The following is a 15247-nucleotide window of genomic DNA, read 5'->3' on the forward strand; positions in this document are numbered from 1 at the left end:
TTCAGTCCAAATGGAGCGTCAGATGGTTGGAGGGCCAAGCCCATAATGCTCCAAACATTCTCAGTCGGTTAGAGATGCGGTCACCTTGTTGGGCAAGTTAGCGTTTGGCAAGCTCAAAGACAAGGAGTAGAAACTCTTTCCATATGTGAGTGGACATTATATGGCTGAAATATAAACCAGGATATCTTGCCATGAAGAGTAGCAAAACGGGGAGTAAAATATCATAGATATACCCCTGTGCTGCAATTGTGCTGCGGGTCACAACCTAAGGGAACCTGCTGCGAAAAGATATGGCATCCCAGACCATCACTCCCTGTTATGAAGCCATATAGAGGCCGACAATCAGGATGGTATCCCCTCACTGTTCGGCGCGTCTCCAGAAACGTCTTTGCTGATCACTGGGGCTCAGTTAGAAGCAGGATTCATCACTAAAGACAATTTTACGGCAGTCATTGCGATTCCAGCCCGAAAACGCCGTTTTCTTTTCTTGGATTTTGTCTTGAGAGTGCATTATGAGGACCTTAATCAACAGATGGGAGCTAGTAGTCATGGGATCGTTAGTCGTCATAACACGAAGATATACAGCCTTAAAACAAAGAGTCACATTCTTTCAGTACATCAATCCCAGTTCGCAGTATACTCGTATCTTAATGAACAAACCGATCTATGACTTTTTAAAGAAGAACAGCAAAGAATTATCTGGAGGAAATATACGCTCAGATAAACTGGAATATTATCTGGAGAAATCAACGTCGTGTCATCCACATTGAAACAACATTCAACTCAGCACACTTGGATGATGAGACGTAGGGCTAGTTACACAATTCACGATCGTTCAGTCGTTCTCAACGTTTTTTGCTGATACTTATAATTAGAACGACAAATTGTAAGATTCCATAAGAGCTATGCAGAATTATTTGGCAGTTGGCTGAATATAATGATCACACCAATATAATCAAGAAAGAAGACGAAAAGGAAAAAATTAAGAAGAGAAGAGGAAGAAGGAAAGAAGATGCAATAGCGGTCAGTTAGGTCTTATATCCTCTAAAGCTCCGAACTTTTATTCACGAGCTGGAAGAAACCACAAATAAACCACAAAGCAAAATTTTTTATTATACTCCTAAATGTTAATTTTTTTGTTGTAATGTCAATATGTACAGTCATATATAAAGTTACTAACAAATTTTGTTCAACAAATAAAAGAAATTGTACCCAGAATCACGCCACAAAAGCTGCTTTCCACATTAAGAATAACTGCCAGGGGACAAAGAATTGCTATGAGGAAGAAAGTACAGAGTTATTGAGAGCGTCATCAGAGAAATTGTGTTTTTATTGTGTATCACGAAACTGAAACAGCGGAATTTAGAGCAACGTTATGCCATCAAGGTTTACGTTAAACATGGACAATACGCGAGTTACATCCTTGAAACGTTGAAACCAGCCTATGGGGAACATTCAGTATCAAGAGCACAAGTTTTTCCCTGGCATAGATTGTTCTTGGAAGACCGAGAACGCTTTGAAGATGAGACCTTCAGCTTCCAAAACCGACGAAAACTTCGAACGTGTGCGTGCTCTTTTGAGAGTGTTCCTACAGGACAAATTGTCAACCAAGTGTTTCACAAAGATGTCCTTGAAAGCCCCAGAAAAACGGCGAATTGAGACAGACCAGACACTGCAGACAAGTTGCTGCTGCATCGTGACAACGCTCCATGTCATATGGCCATTCCCACCACTGAATTTTTAATCTCAAAGGACTTTCCCTTTACTCCAGAGCCCCCCTCTTCACCTGATCTGAGTCCTTATGACTTTTTTCTTTCTGGAAGTAAATATACGTCTTAAAACGACGTTATTTTGGGACTCCGAAGTTCATCAAAGACAGTGTGACCGACATGTTAAAGTTCTACCAGGTGAAGACTTTCAGCGCTGCTATCAAGACTGAAAACAAGGGCTCCGCCAGTGTAAAGCTGCCGACGGAAACTGCTTTTAAAATCGGTCTCATTATTTTCCTCACTCACCTCCTGTGATACAATGGGACATGCTCTCTGCGATGGACAGAAGCTTTTAGAGTACAGGTGTATGTGTAGAACAATGAAGTGCAACTGTCAAATTTTCGTTAGGGTTATTGTAACACCTTTCTTTTGCTTCCAGGGTGGGGGCTCAAGTAAGGCGTGCATCGCCTTTTATTCTAACGCGTTTTGTCGAGTCCGCGCCCAATATTGGCATCCCGTAGTGAACAGAGCAAGGAGACCGAGAACATATGAGGCCCGACCCTACTTACTACGCGCAGAGGCAGTTATCGCCGTGTGACGTAGCCGCTGGCGGCCTTTTCACTTTCCGGCTAATAGCTTCTTCAGAATGCCGCACTAGAACTGCAGTTGTTTTCACTGGCCGCTACAGGCACGTCCTTCAGTTGACAAGTGACAACACTCGTCGCTTTCCGGCAGCGAGTTTTCATGGTCTGTTGTCTGTTGTCACATCGCTAAGCGAAAAGTCTGTAGTTCGCACTCTGGATTATTCTAGGACGTAATATGTCAGTCAGCGTGTTGTGCATCTCCGAAAGTGCTTTGAGTATGTGAATAAATAAGTTTCAACGTGCTTCATAACACAAGTTACGTGTATTTTTGAAATGGGTTTCTACATTTCTCTGGAACCCAAACTGATCTTCCTTGACGTCAGTTTCTACTAGTCTGCTTCATGTTGCAGGTAAGTGTTACACTACAAAACCAAATGTCTGTCGTTGGAGATCTGGTTTGTTCTAATAAGTAATATGCTAGTTGTCAAGTTATGTATCTTAGGCAGTAATCTGAATATGTGAATAAGTGAAGTCTCAACGCTCTTCATATTCCACTTGACACGTATCTTTTAAATGTGAAATTTAAGTCTGGCTGTCATTTTGCTATTTCCACATCAGATTGGTCAAAGAGAGACTAAATATAAGCTTTCCACCCGCTTGGAGCCTCACTTACAAAAAGAAGTGATCAATTAAAACCTAATAAAAATTATTTTGAGATACGGATATGTGTTTCTTCTACCATAGTTCCAGGTGATCTACATGAAAAACATATGCATTTGTGTACAACTGGTGTTTGGTTAGCCAGTCGAAAGACTACACAGGCACAATACAGTGAAGAAATAATACAATGTACCGAACATTTTTGACTATCTGATTCATAACGACCGTGAATAAGGAAATATTTGGCAAAACCTAAATATTAACTTAGAACCTAAACATTTGCTTACCGTGACATATTTAGCAGAAACTGGCAGTTGTGCACTAGTTCTCCTATGACGTACAAGTACTCTCCAGAACATCGACAAACATGAGGCTGAGTGATCCTGCTAGTTTCTGTTTAAAAACTAGGTCCGAATAAGAATACAGCAGACTTTCAGGGTAGGCGCCATTTCCTATTACCGCCCTAAACATCTGTTCCTACAAAAAGCTATGTCTATTTCCCAGTAGTTTTTTCCGGAACTCTCCATATCTGTTAGGATGCAGTAAGCTAGTCCTAACAGCTAACCACAAGGCACAACACAAGTAAAAGATCAGTGGTTTTGAAACCCCGTAACTGTCTCCCATTACGACGTAGAAGTTGGAAGTTTCTCTCTTCTTCTGTAATGATGTAACTGTGTGGCGCACTCCGACGTCACCTTCGGGCTCGGTGGCTTCAAACAGTAAGGTGCCGATACATGCGAAAAAAAGGCGAGTGCAAAAGTTCATCTGAGGTGTAAGGCGGGCTAATAATGTCATTTTGGCACCAAATTTCACCACTATTGTGCCCGACACCACTGGCGACGACGTATTACACCATGTGAAGGTCATCACACGCCGCCTTATCCACATTTCAACTCCTCTTTTAAAGCCTCTAAAATGGAGGTGAAGACCGCGAAGCCCAGCGTTGACATCTCGCAGTTTTATTGAGGGTGGCTGCGGAAAACAATTCAGAACCGACACGAAGAGGCCTCTGGAGATAGCATAAAGGGCATCAGTGAAACCACCCCTTCTCTTGGGAAATTAATTCCCAAATATTCGCCGTTGAAACAACATTTCGCACTGTGATGAGCAACTGGAAGATGTTCTCGATGCTGCTGACACCCTTGGACGTCCCAACCGTTCTCTAAGGAGACTGTGGACCGCACCCCTTTGGACTGTAGCGCGACCACAATTTTTGCTCTGACATGCAGACTGGAACCACTAGGGATCGTTCAGAACTAGTGGACGGAATCTGAACATGAACCAAAATAGCAAAGGGTGTTTATGCTTTTTCAGCCTCGCAGTTTCGCTCCTAGCCTCCTTGATGCGTGTACTGATTTTAGTAACATATCAACGCTAAACCTTAAACACTTTATAGTAATTTAAGCTAAAGTCTCCGCAAAGACGTATTTTCCAAGGTCACAGCATCAGAAACGTGAACTGAATTATATCTGACAGAATTTCGCTCTTCACATGTTTCTGAGCGATTTTCACTATCTATCTGTCTTCTATCCTCTGAACTGGGTCTGTTTTAAGGCATCGGAGCATAGATCACCATTTCCGCCACACTATACAGCCTCTGTCTGTCCATATACGTATACATTGCTAGTTAAGAAGCACGTGCACACTTATCATGCAAACAGAAAAGAAAAAAACGTACGAAAAAGGTAAAAACTTTTTTTTCTTGGAATTTTTATTTGGACTTAGCAATCTAATTCCATTTTATTATTAACCCAAACGTTTTATGCGTTTGAACAAAAATTTATTTGGTTTGGAAAGTTCGACATACGCGAGTATTTTTTCCAGTGGAATATCAAAAATTTTACTTAATTACTATTCGCCTCCACAATCAAAAAGTACGTATAAGACTACGAATTTAGTTGTTCAAAAAATTAATTCTGAATAATTTACATTCATTTGATAACTTCTACGACGATATTAATATATAGGAAATTAACATGAACGATAATTAATTTGTTGAAAAATATAAAATTGTATTTAAAAAAATGGTTCAAATGCCTCTGAGCTCCATGGGACTTAACATGTATGGTCATCAGTCCCCTAGAACTTAGAACTACTTAAACCTAACCAACCTAACGACATCACACAACACCCAGTCATCACGAGGCAGAGAAAATCCCTGTCCCCGCTGGGAATCGAACCCGTGAACCCGGGCGCGGGAAGCGAGAACGCTACCGCACGACCACGAGCTGCGGACAAAATTGTAGTCAAATACGCCACAGTAGCCAAGCAACTACAATGTTAACACTGTTTCCGTTCCATCATTGTCTGTCTGACACAGCAACCAGATATGGTATTTTTTTGATAAAGGCAGCCTCGGCTGCAAAATCGTTTTTATTAATACTAATTACGCTTTTCAGTGTTGTGGGACATCAACAGACTGTGTTAAAAATGTAGTGGTAGAAACTCCAATCGTCAGTGTCCACCACAGGGACTAAAGCAAGACTAAATACACTGAAGCGCCAAAGAAACTGGTATAGGCATGCGTATTCAAATACAGAGATATGTAAATAGGCAGAATATGGCGCTGCGGTCGGCAACGCTTATATAAGACAAGTGTCTGGTGCAGTTGTTAGATCTGTTACTGCTGCTACAGTGGCAGGTTATCAAGATTTAAGTGAGTTTGTACGTGGTGTTATGATCGACGCACGAGCGATAGGACACTGCGTCTCCGAGGTAGCGATGAAGTGGAGATTTTTCCCGTACGACCATTTCACGAGTGTACCGTGAATATCAGGGATCCCGTAAAACATCAAGTCCCTTAAATCGCTGCGGTCGGAAAAAGATCCTTCAAGAACGGGACCGACGACGACTGAAGAGAATCGTTCAAAGTTACAGAAGTGTAACCATTCCGCAAATTGCTGCAGATTTCAATGCTTGACCATCAGTAAGTGTCAGCGTGTGAGCCATTCAACGAAACATCATCGATATGGGCTTTCGGAGCCGAAGGACCACTCGTGTACCCTTGATGACTCCACGACACAAAGATTTGTACCTCGCCTGGGCACGTCAACACCGACATTGGACATTGGACTGTTGTTTGGTGTGACGAGTCTCGTTTCAAATTGTATCGAGAGGATGGACTTGTACAGGTATGAAGAAAACCTCATGAGTCGATAGTCACTGCATGTCAGTAAGGGACTGTTCAATCTGGTGGAGGCTCTATAATGGTGTGAGGTGTGTGCATTTGAAGTGATATGGGACCCCTGATACTTTTAGATACGACTCCGACAGGCGACACGTACGGAAGCATCCTATCTGATCATCTGCATCCATTCATGTCCATTGTGAATTCAGACGGACTTGGGTAATTCTAGCAGGACAATGCGACATCCCACACGTCCAGAATTGCTACAGGATGACTCTAGGAACACTCTTCTGAGTTTAAACACTACTGCTGGCTACCAAACTCGCCAGAAGAGCATATCTGGCATGTCTTGCAACGCGCTGTTCAGAAGAGATCTCCGCCCCCTCGTACTCTTAAGGATTTATGGAGAGCCCTGCAGGATTCATGGTGTCAGTTTCCTCCAGCACTACTTCACTCATTAGTCGAGTCCATGCGACGTCGTGTTGCGGCACTTCTGCGTGATGTGAGGCCCAACATGGTATTAGGCAGGTGTGCCAGTCTCTTTGGCTCTTCGTTGTATCGTATGGGTAAGCCATCCGCTCGCAAAAGCCTTATCGTAACCGAAAAAAGTCTTACATGTGGTAAGACCGGATCAGGTTGATGTACAGAGAGTAGAAAACTGTACAACATGTACGCTGCAAGATAGAGAGCGTTCCGGTAAAACAGGTCTGCTAAGAACTATAGCAAAAGCTGCTGTGAGGTACGGTACTAGTACTTCCAATGTGGCCTAGATGGTGCAAGTGTCCACCAAAAATGTATACACCAAACACATTACTTATTGACAAGCAAAATAAAAATTTATGTATGCAAACACATTTGCAATGGGAAGAGACAACTTACATTATTAAAATAATGAAAAGTTATAAAAATTAGCTGATAACATTTGGGGAAAACAAAAAATAAAGTGCGCGATAAAACATTGCCTTTTACAAAATTAAAATTATAAACAGCCGACCAGCTGCAACTGCTCGGCTGTTTATAATTTTATTACATGGAACCGTTGCTGTGGTGCAGCTACGTTTAAAATATTTTAGAAAGTTGCTAAGAAGAAAAATTGACAGATATGTAACAGGATCTTAAATCGTGGATAAGACCACCAGAAGAAATTCTAGTCGTATGTAAAGTACACAAGCGGCAAGACGCAGTCAATACCTTCGCTGCGCAGTGCCGATGGTACTGTTATCGACGACTGTGCCGCTAAAGCGGAGTTATTGAACGCAGTTTTCCGAAATTCCTTCACCTTGGAAGACGAATGGAATATTCCAGAATTTGAAACACGAACATCTGCTAGGATGAGTTTCTTAGAAGTAGATACCTTAGGGGTTGCGAAGCAACTCAAATCGCTTGACACGGGCAAGTCTTCAGGTCCAGATTGTATACCGATTAGGTTCCTTTCAGATTACGCTGATACTATAGCTCCCTACTTAGCACTCATATACAACCGCTCGCTCACCGATAGATCTGTACCTACAGATTGGAAAATTGCGCAGGTCGCACCAGTGTTCAAGAAGGGTAGTAGGAGTAATCCATTTAACTACAGACCTATATCATTGACGTCGGTTTGCAGTAGGGTTTTGGAGCATATACTGTATTCAAACATTATGAATCACCTCGAAGGGAACGATCTATTGACACGTAATCAGCATGGCTTCAGAAAACATCGCTCTTGTGCAACGCAGCTAGCTCTTTATTCGCACGAAGTAATGGCCGCTATCGACAGGGGATCTCAAGTTGATTCCGTATTTCTAGATTTCCGGAAAGCTTTTGACACCGTTCCTCACAAGCGACTTCTAATCAAGCTGCGGAGCTATGGGGTATCGTCTCAGTTGTGCGACTGGATTCGTGATTTCCTGTCAGGAAGATCGCAGTTCGTAGTAATAGACGGCAAATCATCGAGTAAAACTGAAGTGATATCAGGTGTTCCCCAGGGAAGCGTCCTGTTCCTGATCTATATAAATGACCTGGGTGACAATCTGAGTAGTTCTCTTAGACTGTTCGCAGATGATGCTGTAATTTACCGTCTAGTAAGGTCATCCGAAGACCAGTATCAGTTGCAAAGCGATTTAGAAAAGATTGCTGTATGGTGTGTTAGGTGGCAGTTGACGCTAAATAACGAAAAGTGTGAGATGATCCACATGAGTTCCAAAAGGAATCCGCTGGAATTCGATTACTCGATAAATAGTACAATTCTCAAGGCTGTCAATCAACTAAGTACCTGGGTGTTAAAATTACGAACAACTTCAGTTGGAAGGACCACATAGATAATATTGTCGGGAAGGCGAGCCAAAGGTTGCGTTTCATTGGCAGGACACTTAGAAGGTGCAACAAGTCCACTAAAGAGACAGCTTACACTACACTCGTTCGTCCTCTGTTAGAATGTTGCTGCGCGGTGTGGGATCCTTACCAGGTGGGATTGACGGAGCACATCGAGAAGGTGCAAAGAAGGGCAGCTCGTTTTGTATTATCGCGTTATAGGGGAGAGAATGTGGCAGATATGATACACGAGTTGGGATGGAAGTCATTACAGCATATACGTTTTTCGTCGCGGCGAGACCTTTTTACGAAATTTCAGTCACCAACTTTCTCTTCCGAATGCGAAAATATTTTGTTGAGCCCAACCTACATAGGTAGGAATGATCATCAAAATAAAATAAGAGAAATCAGAGCTCGAACAGAAAGGTTTAGGTGTTCGTTTTTCCCGCTCGCTGTTCGGGAGTGGAATAGTAGAGAGATAGTATGATTGTGGTTCGATGAACCTTCTGCCAAGCACTTAAATGTGAATTGCAGAGTAGTCATGTAGATGTAGAACCTCAGTGAAGTAAGTAATACTCCTATCAGAGGATTATGAGGTTACCACAACCAACCACTTAAGTTTATATCAATAGTAAGGAGTAGTTAAGATAAAACCATGTAAAAAATCACAGCAGCTTGCTCACTTTCAAAAACCGAGTCACCTTACATTATTAAAGTAGTAAGACATTAAAAAAATATATTAAGTGGTAACAATTAAGGATTGCAGAACAGTAATATGAAAATTTCCATTCAACAATCAAACCCGAGTCCGGCCATCCTCATTTAGATTTTGCGTGATTTCCCTAAATCGCTTCAGGCGAATTCCGGGATGGTTCCTTTGAAAGGGCAGGGCCGACTTCCTTCCCCACCCTTCCCTAATCCGATGGGACCGATGACCTCGCTATTTGGACCCCGACCCCCTAAACCAGCCAGGCAGCCATTTACAAAAATGCTGAAGATGAAGTCTTTGAAATTACGTAGCAGGAACTTAAAAGTGGCACAACATAGATAGAGTGAATAACGCACCTGTAGGAGGTTTAGGATGGTGGTTCAAATGGTTCAAATGGCTCTGATCACTATGGGACTTAACAGCTGTGGTCATCAGTCCCCTAGAACTTAGAACTACTTAAACCTAACTAACCTAAGGACATCACACAACACCCAGTCATCACGAGGCAGGGAAAATCCCTGACCCCGCTGGGAATCGAACCCGAGAACCCGGGCGCGGGGAGTGAGAACGCCACCGCACGACCACGAGCTGCGGACGAGGTTTATGAAGTCAACTTAATAAATTACATAAAATAATCTTTAAGTTGCCAAGATTATTTAAGATGAAACGAAGTAAAGAAGTAAAAGTAGCTTGCTAATAAATATCCTATTCGCATGCACCCTACCTAAAAGTAAACGATATTATGGGAGGGACATTACGATTGCCGTCATTATATCTTAAAAAAGAGAGGTTTTCACTAGCGAACTAATCGTTCAGAAGTCTTTCATTACTACCACGCTAGGGTTTTATAATCTCCAGCTCATTGAGAAAATTTATTTTTTCCTTTGCGAGATACATGCACGACGTGCGTGGAGGCGGATGGCCGTTTGATTTCTGGTGCTTAGCAAAGGCTGAGCGCTGCTTTACATGTCCGCGTGTTTCTACGCCGTGTGCACCGTACTGATCCGGTCTTAGCACACGTAAAATTTATTTTCGCTTCCGTTAAGAATCTTTACGAGTGGATATTTTACCCAGATGATTATTATTATTGTTTTGTGCCTCGTTGTGGCAACTGACGAATGGAGTTTTTTTTCTGAAACTGTTTTAAATGGTGACACCCCGTAAGGGCGAAACGCGTGATCGGTATTTACAAAGAAAGTTTTGCAACCGAGACTGCCTTTATTAAGAAAAAAAGCAATTGTAACAAGGTCGTAGCCGCTTAAGCTAATCTCTTTAGTGATACTGTCAGTAAGGCTATGTAAGTAGCCACAAGATCTAAAAGATTTCTGTTGCGCTTGGGCTGTTGAACTAGCTCCAGGCATTTCCTTAGAAGACGTACAAAACTACTTTGCAAGAGTACCCATCTGTTCGCCATTAGCGAAGGAGTAGACGATCCAATTTACATGTGGTAAGGCTAGAGTCTCCTCGTGCTGCTATTAAATAATAGGGATATTTCCTCTCTAAATTGGTTAGACTGTCTTTGGATGATGCTGTAACCACTGCAGTACAATCAGGTAACCGATACAAGCATGTGACTGGTGGCGTGATGGCCTTGTCCGCCGCCGATCAGGAATGCTTCGCCATAGGCTCATTCCACATGGTGCCGTCATGCATGTGTGTTTCCCTCTTGGACCATTACCAGCAAACGATTCTTTGAAGGATTGAACTTCCAGGTATAAAATGGTTTCGAAGATCTGTTTTGGCGTTAAGCATGGAAGTGAGAAAACGTTTGAAATATTTGAAATTATGTGTAAAGTTTGTAAGTATTAGCTAAGTGCTGTCATTCTCAAATAATGGGTGAATGTAGTTTGGGTAATCAGCGTGGCATGGATTACCCTGCCTCAAGATATACATGCAGTTTCTAATAGTAATTCTTGTCTTAGGATATTAAACCTTTAATATAAAATTCTACCTCTTTGTAGATATGGAACCATTTTAAAAATTTAATATCAGTCAATATCCGTATGAAATATTGAAAATCAAAGTTTTGTTGTCCTTGCAGGCTGTCAGACAAGTAATGTACAACTGCAACTATGCACCATTAATCAGGATAGTTATTAAGTAATCTGTTATATATACAGGATATTTCAAAAATAATATCCAGATTTTAAGGCTATGTAGTATTTATTACATTCAAGTTACAGTTGCAAGTAACACATCAAATGAAAGAGCAGTTCAAACAGTTTTTCTTACAAGTGTTCAATGGAACCTATGGTTGTGACCCTCCACTCGACTCTGAACCAGAGGACACTAATCAGTTCTTGGTACCATATCGCAAATAAAAATTTTCGCTTGCAGTTCACTTTCTTATCCAGCAGTCTTCCATCTGCCCTATTTAGGGACTAAGGAGTGCCTCAGAATCCAATCGACTGGTTCAAATGTATGTGAAGTCTTATGGGACTTAACTGCTAAGGTCATCAGTCCCTAAGCTTACACACGACTTAACCTAAATTATCCTAAGGACAAACATACACACCCATGCCCGAGGGAGGACTCAAACCTCCGCCGGGACCAGCCGCACTTAGACCGTCAACTGGCGTCATTGGTGAAAACATGAACTACAACTTGCTGATGAACTACAGGCAGAGCATCCTACAAATCTCGGATGAGTCCCTGTCAGACGTACCGAGTGTACATTGGTTTTTAGAATTCAGCCAGTTTTTTCCTAATAATGCGCCATCAGGAACAGGTGCATATTTTTTAGGTTCTTTTTCTGTTTCTTCTGGGTGTTCTGTCGATATCGCTGATGTCGCCAGATGTGTGATATGATACCATTCTCACCGGAAACAACCTTCAGGTGTTCCAGGGTCTTGGTGAGACCTGCTGTGCATAGACTGTGCGAACTAATTTCGTGGACACTCCAGTCATCTGCGCCATATGGTACTTCTAAAAAGGAGAGAGGATACCACAGCGCGTACTTGGGCAATATGCATATCGACTTGTATGAGGGGCATTCAGTAAATAATGCTATACATTTTTTTTCTGAGAAGAGGTTGGTTTTATCCAGGATTTCAGTACACCATATAATTCCCCAATTTCGTTTTGTTTACAAAACAATACCTCTTTCAACTTCCATTTAATGCGATGGCCTTACGCCACCTTACTGGGAGGGTCTGTATTCTCACAAGCTACCTCTTCACTGGTCGACGTTGGAGCTGTCTTGTTGCTTCAATAATCCGCCCATCATCCACGTCCTGCTTCCCGCAGAATGCATCTTTCATCTTGCCAAACAAATGGAAGTCGGTAGGTGTGAGATCCGGACTGTAGTGTGGATGAGGTAGAATAATCCAGTGAAGTTTTGTTAGCTTCTCTCCTATGTGCGGACTTGTGTGAGGCTTTGTGTTACCCTGAGAAGGAGAATTTCTTTTGCCTTTTTGTGCCGACGGCCACGATGAAGTCTTTTCTTCAGTTTCCTGAAGGCAGCACAGTACACTTCAGAGTTGATCCTTGCACAGTGAGAGGAAACTGAAGCGGAATAACCCCTTAAGAGTCCCAGACCACCGTCGCAACGACTTTGCTGGCTAAGGGTGCGGCTTTGAACATTTCCTTTGGAGGAGAAGTGGTGTGTGCCTCTTGCGCTTCGAGGTGATGAACCCATATTTGATCGCCTGTGACAATGTTCGACAAGAAATTGTCATGATCAGCCTCGTAACCCGCAAGAAATTCTGCACAGATGATCCTCCGTTGCTGTTTATGGCCAACTGATGGAGGAGTGTGTCAGCACTACCACGAGAGACGGCCAGTTGTGCAGCTGTTTTTGATTGTGATCCGTGTGTCATCTCGAATCAGAGTGTCCGCACTTTCGACATAATAGAAGCTATAGCCGTGTGCGGCCGGCACGCGGGTAATCGGACAGGTTCGTGCGACGTCTGTTATAATGATGACAGACGCCTTGCCCAACGACTCACCGTGCTTTTTTACACTGCCAAGTCTCCGTAGACATTCTCCAAGCGCCTATGAATATCTACAATGCCCTGGTTCTGCGCCAAAAGAAACTCTATAGTAGCTCTCTGGAACGTACCTTTGTTACACACGCCATTTACAAGGCTACGTACAGCGCCGCCGCCCTTAGGAAATTCACCGAAACTGCAGGAGCTGAAGAGAGAATATTACACGATGTCCCATAAAAAACTACACAAATTTTTCTTTCGAAATTGTCTGAGAAAAAATGCATTACTTGTTTGAACGCCCCCTGTGCTAGAGGGCTGACAACTACTGCCATCCGGTGGAGAAGAATGAAGTGATCATAATGCTTGTTCACAGGATTTGCATTCTGTGTGACACAGAGAAGCTCAACGAAGAGCTGGAAGACCTGAAGACTATTTCCCGGTAGAACTGTTACACAGAACGACAGATTTACCGCGCACTATGCCCTATACTGATGGTCTGAAGAAAATGGAAGAGGAAAAAGACAAGGTTACAGTGACTGAGTTTGTGCGATATAGTGATACAATAGCCACAATAATTAGATGAATTCTACAATGACACTTCTGTAAAACGCTTTTCAGCCCACATACGAAAACGTGGGAGCTATTAGGTAAACCGAGCGAGGTGGCGCAGTGGTTAGCACACTGGACTCGTATTCGGGAGGACGACGGTTCAATCCCGTCTCCAGCCATCCTGATGTAGGTTTTCCGTGATTTCCCTAAATCGTTTCAGGCAAATGCCGGGATGGTTCCTTTGAAAGGGCATGGCCGATTTCCTTCCCAATCCTTCCCTAGCACGAGCTTGCGCTCCGTCTCTAATGACCTCGTTGTCGACGTTAAACACTGACCACCACCACCAGCAGCTATTAGGTAGTGTCAAGGAAGACACAAAAGTATGGAAGTCCGGGGATTAACAAATGTCACACCATTGTAGCGTGGTTTAGGTTGGAAAGGCGTTTGTGATGGTACGAGATTTCCTCCATGTTTTGTAACCAAAGTTTTTGGAAATAAATCATTTCGTTCACTGAGAGTGAAATCTCGTATCAATTTTGAACATATTAGCATAAAATTTGTTAGTTCGTTTACACAGAAAAATCATCCAGAACTTAAAAGATTAATTATTGTATAAGAAGAATTACTACACAGCAAGTCTTGTTTCGTACGTTCTATTATTTGTCTGAAATGTTCCGCATGAATGCCATGCCGTCCAAAAAGCGATAAAGCTGTACTTAGTGACACGACTTGCGAAGTGAACCATGAGGTCAAGGAATACCAACGACCGGAAGATTATAACAATAACGTAAATACTGATGGACTCCGAGTTGTTCCTATATGATTAACCTCTGACCACAATTTGTAATTAAAGGCACAGTGAACGAGTCGGGGTTTCGCGACCTTCTCGTAGCTCAAGACCAACAAAGACATAATTTATAAATAACTGAAGCCTCAACATTGCCCACAACTGAAGACCACTGCCACGGACATCAACTGCACATTCGACTACCACAGTGAGACTAATGCCGTGTCACCGAGCACAGACTCCCAGAGGTACATGCAACGATTTATAACTGTACAAGGATTCTGGCACAGACTTCTAAGAGTTGGGACTGTCTCATGAAAGAAACGGCTCTAGGTCTGACTAAGAGACAAGTTATTCAACTATGATTGTGGCAAAAACCTTAAAAGGTCGTGGACATCAGCACACAGATGAACAGAAGGACGAAAAGAGGTACCCTACGACAACAACGAACGGGCTCAAGTGGAGACAGAACACCAGTGGTTAAATTGTGCACTGGGTACGCACCTGGACGCGAACCTCGGATGGATCCTTCCCTGATCTCAGTAGGCAAAATGAAGGGGCGTGAAAATAAAAGACAAGCACTTGTCTGTCGAGAGTCAGTTCATGAACGCTCCAGATAATAACAAACTGGTCACTTGCCAAAGCAGTTTGGTGTTGTTATGTCTTCAGTCCTGAGACTGGTTTGATGCAGCTCTCCATGCTACTCTATCCTGTGCAAGCTTCTTCAGCTCCCAGTACCTACTGCAACCTACAGTCCTTCTGAATCTGCTTAGTGTATTCATCATTTGGTCACCATCTACGATTTTTACCCTCTACACTGCACTCCAATGCTAAATTTGTGATCCCTTGATGCTTCAGAACATGTCCTACCAACTGGTCCCTTCTTCTTGTCAAGTTGTGC

At 42.7% G+C, this 15247-nt stretch overlaps 1 protein-coding gene across 1 annotated transcript in view; it reads left to right on the forward strand.

The window, feature by feature from the left end:
- The first annotated feature begins 2404 nt into the window (after positions 1–2404).
- The window catches only part of LOC126365925 (proton-coupled amino acid transporter-like protein CG1139), a 307054-nt gene continuing 294211 nt past the window's right edge, over positions 2405–15247 (forward strand). The window contains exon 1 of the mRNA XM_050008680.1: positions 2405–2703. Within this exon, the coding sequence (XP_049864637.1) occupies positions 2695–2703 (9 nt within the window). The 5' untranslated portion in view covers positions 2405–2694. The remainder of the gene's footprint in view (positions 2704–15247) is intronic.

This window comes from Schistocerca gregaria, chromosome 4, assembly GCF_023897955.1.
Source record: "Schistocerca gregaria isolate iqSchGreg1 chromosome 4, iqSchGreg1.2, whole genome shotgun sequence".
NCBI lineage: Eukaryota > Metazoa > Arthropoda > Insecta > Orthoptera > Acrididae > Schistocerca > Schistocerca gregaria.